Here is a 17,087-nt window from a genome sequence, read left to right as displayed (position 1 = left end):
ACCTAAATTGTATGCATTGTCTTCTTGTGTATGATTGAGTTACACATAAAAAAAAAAAATAATAAATAATTTTATATATATTATTAATTCATTTTTATAATAACTTTAAGTTTTTTAAATTTAGCGGTTGTTGACCAATACTAAACAAATTGTGGTTGAATCACTGCTAATGGAATCACATATAATAGTATGTTTTGAGAACACTCATCATCATAGAACGGATTTTGGGATTAGTAGATCGAGACTAAACTTTGGGATTTTGGTGTGGTTCAAGCTTCCAAATAATTTCTTCATTTTCTTAAAGCTAGCTTGTCGGCTTCATGGCTATAGGCTATAGCTAAGATATAAGTTACTTTTGTCGGGTTGCATGTCTTCCTAAGAATAAGTAATCAAAATTGCTAAAATCAACACCCAAAAAAAGAAAAATGACCATGATGTTATTTGACTAATGGTGGAGCTGGATCTAGGTAGCTCAACCATTAATTTAGGCCCCTAAAAAAGGTACAATAGAAGCAAACCAAGACTATGATAAGAGAACTGATACGCACAATTTTGATTAATTAATATTTAATTAATTATGATTTTTATAATTTATATGTTTTAATTAACATTATAAATATGTTTCCCTTTGTCATACACAAACTTTGCAGAGATATTATATATGCATCATGCCATCATGCATGCATGCATGCATGGATGCTTGGTCCTAATTAAACTCACACACAAACTTTGCAGAGTGCAACCCATGTGCAATTTCCTTGTATGTAGTGCGACACATAACATGAAGTTTGGGAATCCCAAACATGGTTTTGGTATTCAAGTTAGTAATTAATGGACTATATACATATATATATATATATTATGTGTACATAACATTGGGAATAACTAATAAGCCACACCCTGCCAAGAAACAAAACATTCTTCTAGGTGGCCACTGCATATATGCTGCCATGCTTGTTTGCCACGTGTTCATATCCTATATTGTCATTGTGTATCTTTCATTCTACAGTGCAGATCAATAGACCACTCTCATAGATATAATACATCTTATAATTAGCATTTTGATGCAATAAACACAAAAATTAATGGTGGGACCGGAGAATCCGGCCCACCACGAACAATGAGGCTCCTAAGTTGGAATGTGCGGGGGCTTGGGATCCCACGCACGTCCCGACCCTTGAAGAGATTGCTCAAGGCATAAGATCCCGACGTGATCTTCTTAATGGAGACCAAGAAGACGGTATTACAAATGGAGAGAGTGCGAGTTGAACTGGGAATGGCCGGGTGCATTGCGGTTGATAGGGTGGGTCTGGGAGGAGGACTTGCACTAATGTGGAGGGAGAGAGTCTCTGTATCCCTTCTATCCTACTCTACAGGTCATATTGATGCCCTAATTAGCCTGGGGGTCGGGCAAAAATTTAGAGGCACTGGTTTCTACGATCATCCAAGCCAACAATTTCGGACCCAATCCTGGGAATTGCTCCGTAGACTCTCTCATGGCCCAACCGGTCCGTGGCTTGTATTTGGAGATTTCAACGAGATACTTAGAGACACTGAGAAATTGGGTGGCAGATTGCGACTCCCGAGAAAAATGGAAGCATTCCGTGAGGCCATCAGTGATTGTAATCTAACTGAAATTGAGAGTGAGGGTAGCCTGTTCACCTGGGACAACAATCGGCCTGGGGACGGAAACATCAAGGAGAAATTGGACCGGGGCCTAATGAATATGGAATTCCGCCACACTTGCCAGCCTATCAGTCTCGGCCATTTGATCACCACCACCTCGGATCACTGTCCTCTGTTGTTCGACTTTAAGGCACTGCAACCACACTGGCTTGCCAGACCAAGAAACAGGAAAAAGAGATTCCACTTTGAAGCTATGTGGCTCCGAGAGGAATCATGTAAGCAGGTTGTCGCTGCGGCTTGGCACACCCGGGATGACATAACTATCAGGGGGAAGCTTGCTCACGTGGCAGGCAAATTGACGGACTGGAACTCCACTGTATTTGGTAAGCTCAACACTGAAATGAAGAAAATTGAGAGAGACATTGGAAAACTTGACAGGCAACCACACAATGCAAACCTTGCACTCGAGAGGCGGGCATTAGCTCTCAAGTTTAATGACCTCCTTGAAAGGGAGGAAATTATGTGGAAACAACGGTCACGAGTCACTTGGCTACAGGAAGGAGATCGAAATACATCCTACTTTCACAAAAAAGCAAAACAGCGGGGCAAAAGGAATCTCATCTCTCAAGTTCTTGACTCTGATGGGGTAAATTGTCACTCTATGGAAGAAATCAAGGGTGCTTTTATTAACTATTATACCATGCTTTTCAGCTCGGAGGGTTGCTGCAGGGTTGACGAGGTTACTAATGCAATTCCAGCCAAAGTTACAAGCGACATGAATCTCCGACTGTCACGGGCTTTCACTGGGGCTGAGGTGGAGGCGGCGCTGAAACACATGCACCCCTCTAAAGCCCCTGGACCTGATGGGATGGCGGCTTTGTTCTACCAAAAGTTTTGGGACATTGTTGGTCATGATATCACTAAGCTATGCCTTGAAGTTCTCAATGAAGGGAAAAGTGTCGCCGAACTCAACCACACCCTCATCACTCTGGTCCCCAAGAAGCAAAACCCCAAGACCGTACTGGAATTCAGACCCATTGCGCTCTGCAATGTGATATACAAGATAATAGCCAAAATGATCGTTAATCGCTTGAAGAATGAGCTCCCTGCTATCATCTCTGAGCCGCAAACTGCCTTTACCCCTGGGCGGCACATCATTGATAACACCATGGTTGCTTTCGAACTCATGCACTCTATGAAACGGCAAGGACCATCTGGCAGCCCAAAGCTTGCTCTGAAACTTGACATGGCCAAGGCATATGACAGGGTGGAGTGGAAATACCTAAGACAAGTAATGAACTCTCTGGGCTTCAATCATCGCTTCATCAAGATCATCATGGATTGTGTAACGACGGTGTCTTATGCAATTAATGTTAATGGGGAGATTTGCGGTAAGATTGCTCCTCAGCGGGGACTTCGTCAGGGAGACCCTCTCTCACCATACCTATTCCTATTATGTACAGAAGGGTTATCAAGGCTATTAACTCAAGCTGAGACCTGTGGGGCTATTAGGGGTGTGGCGGCATCCAGAGGAGGTCCTTCCATAACCCATTTATTCTTTGCGGATGACAGCTTGTTATTCCTTCAGGCCCACCCCACTGATTGTCAGAACCTCCGGGCTATACTTGACCTATACGAGAAGGCGACAGGCCAAAAAATCAACTACCAGAAATCTGCTCTCACCTTCAGCCCCCATGTCGATCCGGCCACAAAACTGACCATCCAAGGTATGCTTTCGGTTCCCATTGTCCAATGCCATGAGAAGTACCTGGGCTTACCAACTCTTGCAGGAAGAAATAAGCGGATCATTTTCCAAGAGGTTAAAGATCGTTTGAGGAGAACTCTATCAGGTTGGAAAGAAAAATTTCTCTCTGTTGGGGGGAAGGAAGTGCTCATTAAATCTGTAGCACTTGCTATGCCAATGTATGTGATGGGCTGTTTCCGTATACCCGAGAATGTCTGCACCGAACTGGAAAATATGATCACCAATTTCTGGTGAGGTAAGAATGAGAACAAACGGTGTCTACACTGGCTTCGGTGGTCAAAAATGTGCAACCCAAAAAGGGAGGGAGGGCTCGGTTTCCATGACCTCCGATCCTTTAATCAAGCCCTTCTCGCAAAGCAGTGCTGGCGCATGCTACAATCCCCTGAACTTTTGGTAAGCCGTGTCATGAAAGCAAAATACTTCCCAGATTCTAGCCTGTTAAATGCCACTCTTGGGCATAGGCCTTCCTATATGTGGAGAAGTCTATTCTGGGGAATTGAAGTGCTGGAGACGGGTCTGATTTGGAGAATTGGGGATGGGATCGACGTCTCCATATACCAGGATCGATGGGTTCCCCTTCCATCGACACTTATGATCTCATCCCCCCCCACATATTTGGATGCCAACTGCACTGTCTCAGCGTTAAAAACCATCTCCGGAGCATGGAATGTTGATCTAATCCAAAAGTCTTTCTCCCCCCCCGGAAGCGCAAGCCATACTCGGCCTCCCATTTGGACAACTCAATGCCCCTGATAGACAAGCTTGGTTTCACACAAAAAATGGCATCTACTCTGTCCGCTCCGGCTATTGGGTGGCTAGGAACATTCGACAATCCAGCCTGCAATCTGACACTTCTTCTAGCTCCCCCTCTGTATTATCCTCTATTTGGAAGAAATTATGGAAGATCCGCATTCCCCAAAAGATCAAAATCTTCATCTGGAAAGCTCTACATGACATTCTCCCTTGCCGAGTCGCTTTGTGCAAACGAAATATTGGACATGACCCCCATTGCATTAGGTGTGGAAAGAACTATGAAACTGTGATCCATTCTTTGTGGGACTGTCGCAAAGCCAAAGATTTGTGGGCTGGTTCCTTTCTGGAGGCAGTTGCTCATATTTGGAAGCCTAGGGATTTTACTGATCTATTTATTGCAATATGCAACACGGCTGTTGACTTTGAGATTGAATGGTTCTGTGTGGGTGCCTGGCTGCTGTGGCATGACAGAAACTGCATCCTGCATAACTCCCCCTCCCTATCTGCTGCACAACTACTGACCAAAACAGAGGAGTACATCAATGAGTTTAGAACTGCAAACCTGAAGCCATCTCCTGGACCCGGAAACCTGCATGCCTGTTGGGAGGCCCCTCCCCCTAACACTGTGAAGATCAATGTTGACGCTGCAGTACCTATCTCTCGTGACTCCCGGGGGGTGGGGGCTGTGGCACGCAATGACAAGGGTGAACTACTTGCTGCCATTGCAATGCCTTTCCAATGTGCCTGGACCGTGCAAGCTACTGAGGTGCGAGCTATCCTCGAAGGAATCAAGCTGGCCAAGACCCTCGGCGTCCAGCAGTGCATCATTGAATCCGATGCCCAGGATGCAGTCAGATGTTTCACACAGATGGAGGGCATCCCTGCGGCTTGGCTTTTCCTCGATGAGGCACGTCCTCTTCTGCGGACCTTCTCTTCTATCTCCATCCAGTTTCGTAAAAGATCATGTAATAGGCTAGCACACTTGGTTGCTCAACACTCTATTAATCTAGATACCTCTGTACTGTGGAAGGAATCCTTTCCTTCTTGGTTACTCTCTGCTCTCACTGTTGAGAGAGATATTTCTGGCCATGAGCCTTAATGCAAGCAGCAAGCTTTCCATCAAAAAAAAAAAAAACACAAAAATTAATGAATTGAAATATGCATGTTGAATGAAATATTCCCTTCACTTGTCCTCAATAAGGTCTTTTTTTTTTTTCTCAATTATAAATTGTTTCGGAAATATCAGAAATTCTGGAATTTTTTTTATCTGTTGGAAAATGTTATTCAAGCATCGTTTTTTCTTTCCCTTTTTTTCTGGTGGGTGACTTAGAATTAAAGAAAAGACTTTAATTCTAATGTGTGTGTGCATGTTCTCCAGGGCCATCATGCCATGTGAATATGTGATGGACTCGAATTAATTTCAGTGGCATTGTGGTCATTAAAACTATTGTGTATCATCATGCCTTGTTTATCATCACTCTTCATAATTCCACATGCAAAGAAGAGGACAATCATGTGATGGTCTTTGGCTTTCAAGGCAAATAAATAAAAGAAAAAAGCAATGGTACGTCTTTGGCCTCGTCACTCGAGTGGAATTATTTTCTTCATTTCTAACTTATAAATGAACAATTTTTGTACTTTTCATTGGGTTTTAGCCAACTGGAGACCTTTGCTACACTTACAACTGAATGAGTATTATTCTATTTGTGTAATTATATATTGACAAAAATAATTGAGGGATAGAGAATTTGAACTCATAAACTAGTAAATAAAGCTTTGATATACTGTGTTTAAAATACTTGAACTATAAAGAATATGACAACAATATATATTATGCTGACAATATGAGTTTTTTTCTTACAATTATGTTATCGACATGTTTTAGTTTAGTTTAGTTTCTTCATATGGTTCTTCCATGAGATTATGAGCTCTTTGTCTTTTTTGGGTAATCGAGGTTAAAGGATTCAAAAGAGGTTTCAACTTTAGGGTCGAACTAGAGACTCGAACTCAAATAATTAGATTTACAGCTATATTTTCGAACTAACTCTTCTAACACCTTGGAGTTAAATTATGAGCTCTTTAATATACTATACAAAATATTAGACTCAAACTATTGTAGCTAGCATAAAATATTGGATTGGATTAAACATATAGTTCTAATTTGGTGTTTGGTGTCTCTCTGTATCCACCCCAAACCGATCTCACATTGTTGTCCGCAAATTTGTCTTTTTCAATTTTTTTTTGTCACATTATGATCGAATTTGGATTTTTGCCATAGATGACCATATTGGGGACCCACAGACTGTTGGATATGACAGCCCAACTTCAATTTAGCAAATTTTATTTAGGCCTTCAACATCAAATAAAAGATATACTACAAGTGTAGATTGTAGAACCCCACATGATGAGTGAGATCTATATACATGACAATATGACATCGCACGCGGTTGGGTCAATTGTTGGGTAGACAACAACACAACTTTGTGGTTAGGTTTGAAGTTGAGAGGTGAACTAAAACAAGGACAGGAGGGACACTTCAGGTTTCATTCTTCTTCATTTGGATCAAAATGAAAGCCATTTTGCCGTTGCCCTCATTTGCTTTGAATTACATAAAACAGCTTTCAGAAATCCAATGGTGCACTCCAAGATTTGAAGCCAGTTGATGCTGACATGAATCCAAATCTTTGGTTTGTGGTTTGGGAAAGTTCAGAAAGCTTGGTTAATCTTGACCCAATTCATATCTTCACAATAAGCCCAACCCATTTTTGCTCTAAGCATGGTAGGGTCGGTTCAACTTTGGATCCATCAGAAATAAAAACGACATGTCGTTTTAACTAGTTTTGTACGTGGATTTAGCATAGAACAATTTGAATAAATTAAAAGTTTTCAACTCCTACAAACTAGGTTGGTAAAAACTTTTTACTCATATATTTTTCGAATTTGTGCTTTCATAGAGACTTGAATTAGTGCTATCATAGAGAGTCATAATGAGTGAGAACTATAATTCTATATACATGAAATCAATTGTTGGGTTGGTAACAACACAACTTTGTGGTTGGAACTGAAATTGAGAGGTGAACTGAAAAAAGGGACAGGACAGTTCAGGTTTTGATTCTTCTTTATTTGGATTCGATCAAACTGAATTGCAATTTGTGTTGCATTCGTTTTTTTTGCATTACATCAAACACCTTTCACTCTTTCAGACATCTACAAGCGGACTTCAAGGTTCAAAGCCAGTTGACATTGACATGGATCCAAAACCTTATTTCTTTGGGTTTGTTGGTATGTGAAAGCTCAGAAAGCTTGCTTAGTCTTGGCCCAATTCGTATCTTCAAAATAAAGCCCAACCCATTTTTGTTAGGGTGGGTTCAGTTCAATATAGCGAGGGCCATAGGCCCATATGAAACTAATTTAAAGAAGGCAAGCTACTAGCATATTACATATCACATATGGGATACTTATTTGTACACAGGTAGGGTTTATTAGAGGATATTATATAAAAAGGGATGAGATCATGAGAGTGATTGCTCTTCCACATCTTTTTAATTTAAGGCATTGACTTCTTGTGGACTTGTACACCATTAGAGCTTTGAACTGAGGTTAGCCTTTTCCACCCCATAGCAACACACAGTAGAGTTTCAAAAGTTTCAAGGTATTCTGCACTTTATGCCTGCAAAGTTACAACTCGTTCACTTGTTCACAGTGGTTCACCATCTTTTGTATATCTGAATTTGTTTCGTGGTGTATTTCTTATATAATTTGATTTCTTCTATTTTTTATCTTTTATTTTCACTATGGAACAATTCTAATTAAGTTCATAAATTTCAACCCTTTCAACTTTTGATATGTTCTTTGGCAAACTTTTAATTCTTACAAGTTATAACTCTTTGAAGTTTGTTTGTGGTAGTCACTTGTGTAGAAATTGGGCGTGAAATCTACTGTGAGCTTCACACTCTTTCACAGTATGCATATGAGTTTCATTATATAAAATTAAGAAGATCTTTCATAATATTCGATTATTCGTTAGAAGAACATTACATAAAATTGTCTCATATTAGTATTTATCTTTAATAAGTTTTTGTTTCTCCAATCACGTAACCTCTGTTTTGTTTGATTATGCATTTTAGTCTCAGACAATTTTTAGCTGAGGACATACAAAATGGCTGCCCAACTCCTTGTTAATGACCCTCTGCTGAAACAAGATGTTATAGATTTCATACAAAAAGTTAAGGTACAAATAACCGTACAATGTTAAAACAACAAAATTCAAAGTGTTTTTAACACGATGGATTATATATACTTTTAAATTTTATCAACTAGCTATTGATCTAGTAGATATTTTTCTCAACAATTTTTCAAATTTGACTTCCCTAAATAAAAAAATTACTTTTAATTTTTTGGTTTTTAACTTATTTCAACTTGCAGAAACGATTTTCCAATGATGAGAAGAAATACTTAACCTTCTTGGATCGTTTTAGAGATTATCAAAATGAGAAGACAAACACTCAAAAGTTACTGCAAGAGGTACTTGTTACCACACATGCACATCCCATATAGCTTGTGCTCTTAAACAATTTGTTATCCTATAAAACCAATAATATATAGTCCATATATTGAAATTAATGTTGAATATTAATTAATTTCTATGATGGTTTTAACAAAAAAGAAAATGTTGCGGGTGTTCCTTCTTCTTCGTGGTGAACCTGATCTGCTCGAGGAGTTTAATTGCTTTCTACCAGATGGCACTTCAATGGCGGAAACCGAAAGAAAAATTTCAACCATGGATCTCTCAAAACAACTTAGTTATGAAGATGCGATAAATTTTGTAGTAAAAGTCCAGGTACAACGTTAAAGCAACAAAATTCAAAGTATTATTATTATTATTTTTTTTTAACTTGTTACAACTTGCAGAGACGATTTTACAATGATGAGCAGAAGTACAAGTTCCGTACCTTCGTGGATCTTCTGAATGGGTATCAAGGAAAAAACATGAGCATTCACAAAATACAACAAGAGGTTGTTATGAATGCCATTATGTTACATGCATCACATTTTTTGTATCAAATTGGTATCATATTTTTAATAGAGGGATGAGACCCATTTGTATAAGTTGATTCTACTTATATTAGAGATCTCATGCCAAATATAGCCCGTAAGAAAATTAATGTTGAATACATATTAACTTTATCATGCTTTTTTAATTAGAAAAAAAAAAAAAAAAAAAAAAAAAGAACTAGATGATCAAGTTCTTACATTAATTGCTGCAGGTGTCCCTTATTTTTGGTGATGAACCTGATCTTATACGAGAGTTTAATCGCTTCCTACCTGAAGATGCCATTTCAATGCCAGAGACTAGTGAGATGAAACATCCAACAATGGAGCCCAAAACCAAAAGTAGTCCATGATGGTTTGTGCTTCTTCGCTCTCCTATGTAATTTTGTCTTGGGCTCTATTATTCTCAGACTCCACCATGATTGAGTCTCAGATTGAAAACAGTTTTCTTCTTATTTGTTTTCACCTTGTTTTTTGCTGCTATTATACATACTGAAGAGTTGGTAGCTGCACTTAAATATTTTGCCACCAAATGAAAGTTTTTGCAAATTTTATCTTCAATTTGAGTGAAGGAGGTAATGGTGGATCACAGAATGGTTTGCTTGTTAATTTCGTTTCTTGATGACTTGGTAATTGGGAACTGCAGCCCATAAAAGATTTCCAAACAGGCCATTGTTTGTGGTTTGTTGAGTCACTGATTGCCTCATTAATTAGGACCTCTACATATTTGGGCTCTCTTTGTAATGTGAAGGCCCATGAAATGTTGTATTTGCTGCCTATCTCTAATGTGAATGTTTATATAGTTTATCACATCTTCCATTCATACTCATCCATGTAAGCCAAAATAAGTGGGGAATGAGCCCATTTCACTATTTCAGTACACTTTTTGAGCGATTAGACAATTTGTAACTCTGTCTTTGAATCTTTTAAAAGCGGTACTTTGTCCCTTCCTTGAATATGAAATTTGATGCATTATATAGTGCATATGATCATCACCATTATGCAGCTAGTGAAAAAGCTCATTTCAGGAATATGGACAATACTATGCCTAGTCAAAAGCTGCTTTTTTGCCATAACCCATGTTTCTATATATTTCCTTTGCCTTCATAAAGTCTTTGACTCTTTTCTAAAAATACAAAAAAGGATGGAATTTGGGTTTAGCATAATTTCATAAGACACAAAAATAATACGACAAGAGCATGCTAAAAAATGACACATCACCATGTCTAGAATATAGTATTATAGCTAAGCCTAAAAGATTATTAAGGATGAATATTAGTAAAAAAACATCCATTTCCATATGAGGATGTCCACTTAAGAGTGGCCATGTAGGAAGACAGGCTTCAAATTCTATAAATCTATATGAAATATTCATTTTTCCAAATATATGTTGAAATATGACTATTTTCAAAATGTAGTATGGATTGGTGTTCTATATCTTGATCATGTCTTCAATATTTTGGTTGACATCAATATTTAATTTCTTATTCAAGGCTTTCTTTATGTATACACCTTACTCACATGTTATAACATTTGTAATGTTGTCTTTTAAATGTAATGACCACTTTTAAAGGTTGTTTGCAATTGATCTCGATGTCCACTTATAATATAAACTCACATGTTATACACCAAGTTTACATGGTACACGACAAACTTACATGTTGTAGTCGTGTTCTCTTGATGTCCACTTATACGACAGGTTCACATGTTGTAACATTAGTAACACCAGCTTTTGAAGGTAACAATAACTTCTAAAGGTTGTTTGCGATCAACCTTGATGTCCTCACTTATACAACAAGACTCACGTACGTGATACGACAAGTTCACACATTATACTCGAATTCTCTCCCATTGTCCACTTATGCAATAGTCTCACATGTTACAACACTAGTGATGATGTCATGATGGCTTTTAAAGTTTGTTTGTAATCAATTACTCGCAATTTAGAGGTCTTAAAATTAAAAAATTGTTATAAAATAAAGAGAAATGTAGAAACAACATAAAAAAAAATTACATGACATAAATATTAAACATGATAATGGACAACCACATAATTAATGATATTTACAACAAAAGTGATATTAAGCTATGTTAATTTACTACACATTCTAATATGTTATTTTATTAGATATTATCTATCATATTCACGCATTTAAACATGACTATGTTTAAACAATTATTTTAGTTATAATCTAACAATGTAAGATGTCAGATCATTTGACAAGAAAACACCTTATACACCAAATATAAAAATAAAACTCAATTAATAAAAATTTATTGGCACATCATTTATCATCAAATACATGTGAGTAAAATAGTATGAGGCACGTAATATACCATATCAACTACCCTATTTCTTTATACCATATGGACTCAAATTCTTTCATTATATAAACAATGCCTTTTTAGTAACTTTCTAACAAGTGAGGAATCCCCTATCTTTTGTGATGGTAGAGTGGTAGTATAATATTTGAGAATTGACTTTCTATTGGTTATGTTATGTGATATGTCCTAATCCAATGTGGTTAAAGAAAGTAAAAGGTTGTTCTCACCCAAAAAAGAAACATTACTTTTTGATGATTAGGGATGCAAGTATAACTGAGTACGTGATATCACCATCTTTAACTTCTGAATCCAAAAGACAACTGCGTCTTATCACATGATTAGAAGACAAATCTATATTTCGTGCTTTTATAATAATAGTAATTATTATTATTATAAAAAAATATATTTATGTTTTTCTATGTAAAGCTATTAAATATGAGTCCGTTTATATTACTCTTGGGCCTAGTTGGGCAACGGTCGACCCAGCCTAAACGTGGCCCATAATATTAGCCACTCAAATCGGTTTAAGTCTCTTATTAACATTGAGGAATGAAATAAGCATACAAATAGATAAACTTTATGAAAATAGATCATACAAATGGATAAACTTTAGGAAGATAAATTGTACACATCTAATTATTTAAATTAATTCATAAAAAATATTAGTCGATGTCCGAGTACACTGTATTTTTCATTTGAAGGATGTAGTTACATTGTTGTAAATGTAGGGTGGACAGAGTTCTATATAAACTAGAGAAAAGTTTATAGCATTTCACCAAAAAAAGAGAAATATATATCAATTATAATTTCCCAAATTAATCTCATACCATATTCCTTAAAAAGTTAAAATAATATTGGTGTTTAATAACATGGTCCACAAAAAAGTAGAAGGGTTGATCCAACTATTACAATATAATTGAATGCATCTTTCACCCAAAAAAAAAAACCTATTAAAACATTAGAATAAAAATAAAGATATTTCTTTAGAGAGATCAAAGTAGAGGGTTAATTGTAATTTCAAGATGTTGGAGGAGTTTGTTTAGAGGTGTAGCTGTAAACTCAAACACCCGAGTTTGAGTCTCCAGTTCAATCCTTGAAACCAGGTAGTAAGAGAGGTAAAATCTCTTATGAATCCCCTAGGCCCCGCGTGAATTGCCTGTTTTTGACCGGCTCAAGAGATTATTAGTCTGGTGCGCGAAAACTGACCCAAAACAACTTTGGTTATCAATAAAAAAAAGAGTAAAGGGTTAATGGTACAAAAAAAAAAGGGTTGAAAAACAATTGGATGCACTAACACAAATTAAGATTGATGTATGCAACATCTAATGAATGCACTCTCCCATCTCTTCCATAAAAAATGAGTTTAAAACGAATTTGTATGAAATTTTTCTTGATACTTTGAACGAAAAAGAAGTGGTGGTGAAGTTTTTCTTGTTAACAAAAAATCTAGAGAATTATTTACCAAAAAAAAATTACTAGAGAATTGTTGATGGAAATTTGACTTGGAACCCAACTCATATCCACAAACGACGTCGTCCACAGAATTTAAAATATGGAGATTTAAAGTCCAGTCCATTTTATGAGTTTTTCTTAGATTAAGTCCGTTAGTGATTTAGAATTTTTAATTAAGTCATTTTATTTTTATTTTTTGACGGCTCCCAAAATTTAGGAGTTAAAATCTAACCTGTAGTCTTTACAAAGCTTACTTTACACTCTATGAATGAAATTATCCTTCAAATTGAGAAAGGACTTCATTATGAATTAAAAATTTTTTTTAAAAAATTTTAAAATACTCAGTCTCCGGCTAAGAATTGTTTTTCTAAAAAAACTTAAGTCTAATTATTTATATCCATCAAACGGCACCGTCCTGGTCTCGTCGCCCTGAGTACTTTACAAAAATAACCCTCCCTATACACAACCATCCCCTCAGAAATAAACCAAAACTCGGAGGACCTCAACAGGATAAGCCCGAAATTAAAGTGAAAACCAGGGGTATTTGCGAAACCCTCCCACTATATAAATGTAACACGGCCCTCCGTTTTCAAGGTCTCTGTAAAACACAAAGAGGGCGAGGGGAGCAGAGAAGTTTCCGAATTTCCGTTATCCATTTAATCCGTCTTTCAAAGATTTTTCAAGTCTCTTTCTCTCTCGCAAATTATAGGGTTTTTGATTAAATCTTGAAAATTTTAATCTTACTGTTGAGAAACAATGTTGTCCGATTCGATCACCAACGCTTCAATTCCTTCCGCCCCATACAACAACGCCAGGGATTTGGGCAAGAAGAAGAGGGTGAGATTCAATTCTCTTTTTTTTTTCAATTTTTCCATTACTTTCGATTCTTATGTATGAAGGTGTTTTCTTTTTGTCAATCTTTAGTAATTTATGGGTTTCTTTTGGGGATTTTACAGGCCAGGTCTGCGAAATTGAAGCAGTGCAAGCTCGATGTTCGTCGAGAGCAATGGCTTTCTCAAGGTACGCATGCAAATCTGCCATCTTTTAATTTATATGTTCATAAATGTGCATGTAATTGTGTATTTATTGTTAACTTCTTGGATTTGTTTTTAAATATTGTTTTGTGATTCGGTTGATATGAATTTGATGGGAATTAGGTGCTGTCAAGAACAAGGATTGCAAGGACGAACAGAACGGTGTCGTTCAATCACGCAAAGAGCGCAATAACCACCGTTCTTTGGAGAATTTAGAGATGGGTCCCAGAGGTCGAGGGAATGGCGGATCGATCCACCACCACCATCATCACGACAGCGATTTGGACTCGAACAGCCCGACCAGTTTGACAAGTAGTGTCTTGGGGAGTAACGATTCCGAGACTAACTTTACTGGGTCTAGCAGCGGCAGCAGCAGCAGCAGCAGTAGCAGTGGTGGCTGTTGCTCTGGGAATGTCACTGAGGATGAGGATGGTGGTGGTGGGGATGATGGGTGCCTGGATGATTGGGAGGCTGTGGCTGATGCCTTGGCTGCGGACGAGAAGCCGCAGAACCAGTTTTTGGAATCTCCCCCAGAGCACGAACCAATTGCTCAGCCGGTTTCTCTGCGGAAGATGGTGAACGGGTCGAGTTCTGGGGATGAGAATTCGAAGCCTCAGAGTGGGAGAACCATCCCTAATGCCTCGGGGAATAGCCAAGCGTGGAGGCCTGATGATGCTTTTCGCCCGCAGAGTCTGCCCAATTTGGCTAAGCAGCTCAGCTTGCCTAATTCGAATCGGAAACATTATGGCATTGGTCATGTCCCATGGGCCTGTAACAGTGTCATATCTGCACCGTCTTCATGTCCTATATGCTATGAAGATTTGGATTTCACCGACACGAGCTTTTTACCATGCCTGTGTGGATTCCGGCTCTGCCTTTTCTGCCACAAGAGGATTCTTGAGGAGGATGGTCGCTGTCCCGGATGTAGGAAGCCCTATGAGCAGGACCCTGTTGAGGCAGAGACAAGTGTGCATGGAGGTAGTCTTACATTCCGGTTGGCTCGTTCTTGTAGCATGATCACAAGGTCTTAAGGAAAAGCTTCTGTTTTCGTGAGATATGTATGCACCGTCTCTGTTTAGTTCATGTGTTTTGCGTGTTCTAGAACTCTTAGGATTTGATTTCGTTAGTTAGATGTGGGTATAGGGTTTTGAGCACCTGGGAAATGACCTGCTTCTCTTATGAGTTGGTTCTGATCTAAATGGTGCATGTGCTGATGTAGAGGACTCAGTGTTCGTATGTGAATAGATAAGGTGGTATAGAAATTCAATACATGAAACAAATATGCACTATGTTATGGTATTTCTTTTAACGTTTTTTGTTCTTGCTTTTCTTTCATACTTTACATTTATATTAACTTGATATAATTTCTTGGAGAACCTTGATATTGTATGAACTATTTGATTATCCTTTATTAGTTTGGTTTTATTGACATTGCTAATTGATGATGTACAAGGTGTCCTTGTCCTTGATCAGTGGTTCCTAATGGTTTAGACCACATTGTAGTTTCTTCATAGTTGTACATCTCTAGTAAGGCTGGATTTGGATTCAAATGAGAGGTTCAATTCATTAATCTCAGCTGTTAAATCATGATTATCTAGAAATTGTGGATCTTGTTTGTGGTAAATTCTTTTCAGCCATCAGTATCATCATTTAACTGCTGAGATTAATGTAATGGACCTCCCCATGTGGACTTCAAATAAAAAGAGAGGATCTTAGTCCTCTTAGGATATGCTGTATAACATTTTCATGTGGAGCTTCTACTGGGCAAGATTTCTGCATATAGGCTTCAGCCTTTTAAGGTTAACATGGATATTCTCAGACCCTAAAGCAAAATTATTTTATTCAGGTAACATATCTCGTTTGAGGTTTTTGCTTTTCTAGTAAATTAGTAATGTTGATGGATTAAAGTCATCTTTGTTTCAAAGGCTCTCATACATAATATGTTTTTGCTTACTGTACCAGATCAAAGAGCCTAATTTGATACGATTTACATTGATATCTGTGTCTTGCATATACACAGCGTGTCTGGCTGGATTCCCCCCCCCCCCCTTTTTCCTCTCTCTCCCTCCCCTGTCGTCAGAGTCAAATCAGTTATCATTATATCCTGATGATATCTCTAGTCTCTTGAGGTTCTTTTTGTAACTTGTCCTTTCCTCCTCTGCTCCATAAGCCCTGTCTCATTTTCAACAGCAATCCTACAGTGTACGCATTCACTTCAATTTAGTAATTATCTAGTGCTGTCATTTTTCTAGCCAGGAACCTAGGGTTGTCTCTCTTGCTTAGAATGGTGTTGGTATTCTCATGTAGGTTTTTACCTCTGCTGATGGCTATGCAGCTTTTTCAACTTCTAGCATAAGTCAAATGTTTATTCAATGTTTTATAGAATGGATTCTATTGCCAATTGGGTAAGCATCTTTTGCTCAGAGTGCTGCATCCCTTTTGTGAGACATGGTTGATTCCCACGTAGTTTTATAGATAAACAGGCCTTCTACACATAAAGAAAAGATTTTAGTCCTTGTTATTACTAATACATTTTTAGAATTCAAAGTAATGAGGGCGGTGTTTGAACTGTGTTTGTTGGTGTTCATCTAGTGGGAGTGTGTGATTCATGTGGTGATTACAAGGATTATCGGCAGGCTGGTAAACTAATGCCTGTTACTTTTCAAGGTATTGCTACTTCAATATTTTCGTTTTTCTTTTAGTTTTCTTTCTTTAACTTTTAATTTGTTTGTTGATGGTGATGTACTTTTGGGGTAGTAAAATTCTTCTTCCATGGAAGACCTGGTAAAATTTTTGTGAAGGCACAAATCATGATAATATCCCTCAATTTGTGGTAAATGTATGACTGTGGACTAATCTGATTTCTCTTTTTCAGCCATAGTTAAAGGGTATGCAAAAAAATAACAGAAAAAGAACCAATCTGTACTATAATACTATAATGCTGTTGTAGATGGGAGATGGTTCCTGTGCATCTACAGAAGGGAAGCCAATTAGAAGGTCAAGTTTATCCTAATATAGTTCAGGAGCTTCCATTATTTTCGGGCCCTTCTGGTTGTTTTAGAGAAGTATAGATAGATGTT

The 17,087-nt window shown here is 37.6% G+C and overlaps 2 protein-coding genes across 3 annotated transcripts; both read left to right on the top strand.

Annotated features, from left to right (window-relative positions):
• Positions 1-7,619: 7,619 nt before the first annotated feature.
• Positions 7,620-10,162, top strand: LOC147274849 (paired amphipathic helix protein Sin3-like 4). Of its 2 annotated transcripts, none has more exons than XM_086228034.1 (6): positions 7,620-7,743; positions 8,278-8,375; positions 8,570-8,668; positions 8,811-8,984; positions 9,056-9,160; positions 9,412-10,162. In XM_086228034.1, the coding sequence occupies exons 2-6, from the start codon at positions 8,304-8,306 to the stop codon at positions 9,547-9,549; spliced, it is 588 nt and encodes a 195-aa protein (XP_086084160.1). In that variant the 5' UTR covers positions 7,620-7,743; positions 8,278-8,303; the 3' UTR covers positions 9,550-10,162. The 2 variants fall into 2 exon arrangements, with proteins under 2 accessions (XP_086084160.1, XP_086084159.1); XM_086228033.1 differs by having other exon boundaries at positions 7,670-7,796.
• A 3,421-nt stretch (positions 10,163-13,583) lies between these two features.
• Positions 13,584-15,452, top strand: LOC147274848 (RING/U-box superfamily protein). The gene is made up of 3 exons (XM_086257036.1): positions 13,584-13,810; positions 13,930-13,993; positions 14,131-15,452. The coding sequence occupies exons 1-3, from the start codon at positions 13,730-13,732 to the stop codon at positions 15,036-15,038; spliced, it is 1,053 nt and encodes a 350-aa protein (XP_086113162.1). The 5' UTR covers positions 13,584-13,729; the 3' UTR covers positions 15,039-15,452.
• The last annotated feature ends 1,635 nt before the right edge of the window (positions 15,453-17,087 follow it).

Source organism: Dryas octopetala, chromosome 9 (genome assembly GCF_963921425.1).
Source record: "Dryas octopetala chromosome 9, drDryOcto1.1, whole genome shotgun sequence".
NCBI classification, from domain to species: domain Eukaryota; kingdom Viridiplantae; phylum Streptophyta; class Magnoliopsida; order Rosales; family Rosaceae; genus Dryas; species Dryas octopetala.
Note: the sequence above shows the minus strand (reverse complement) of the source record. Positions and strands in the feature narration are given on the sequence as shown.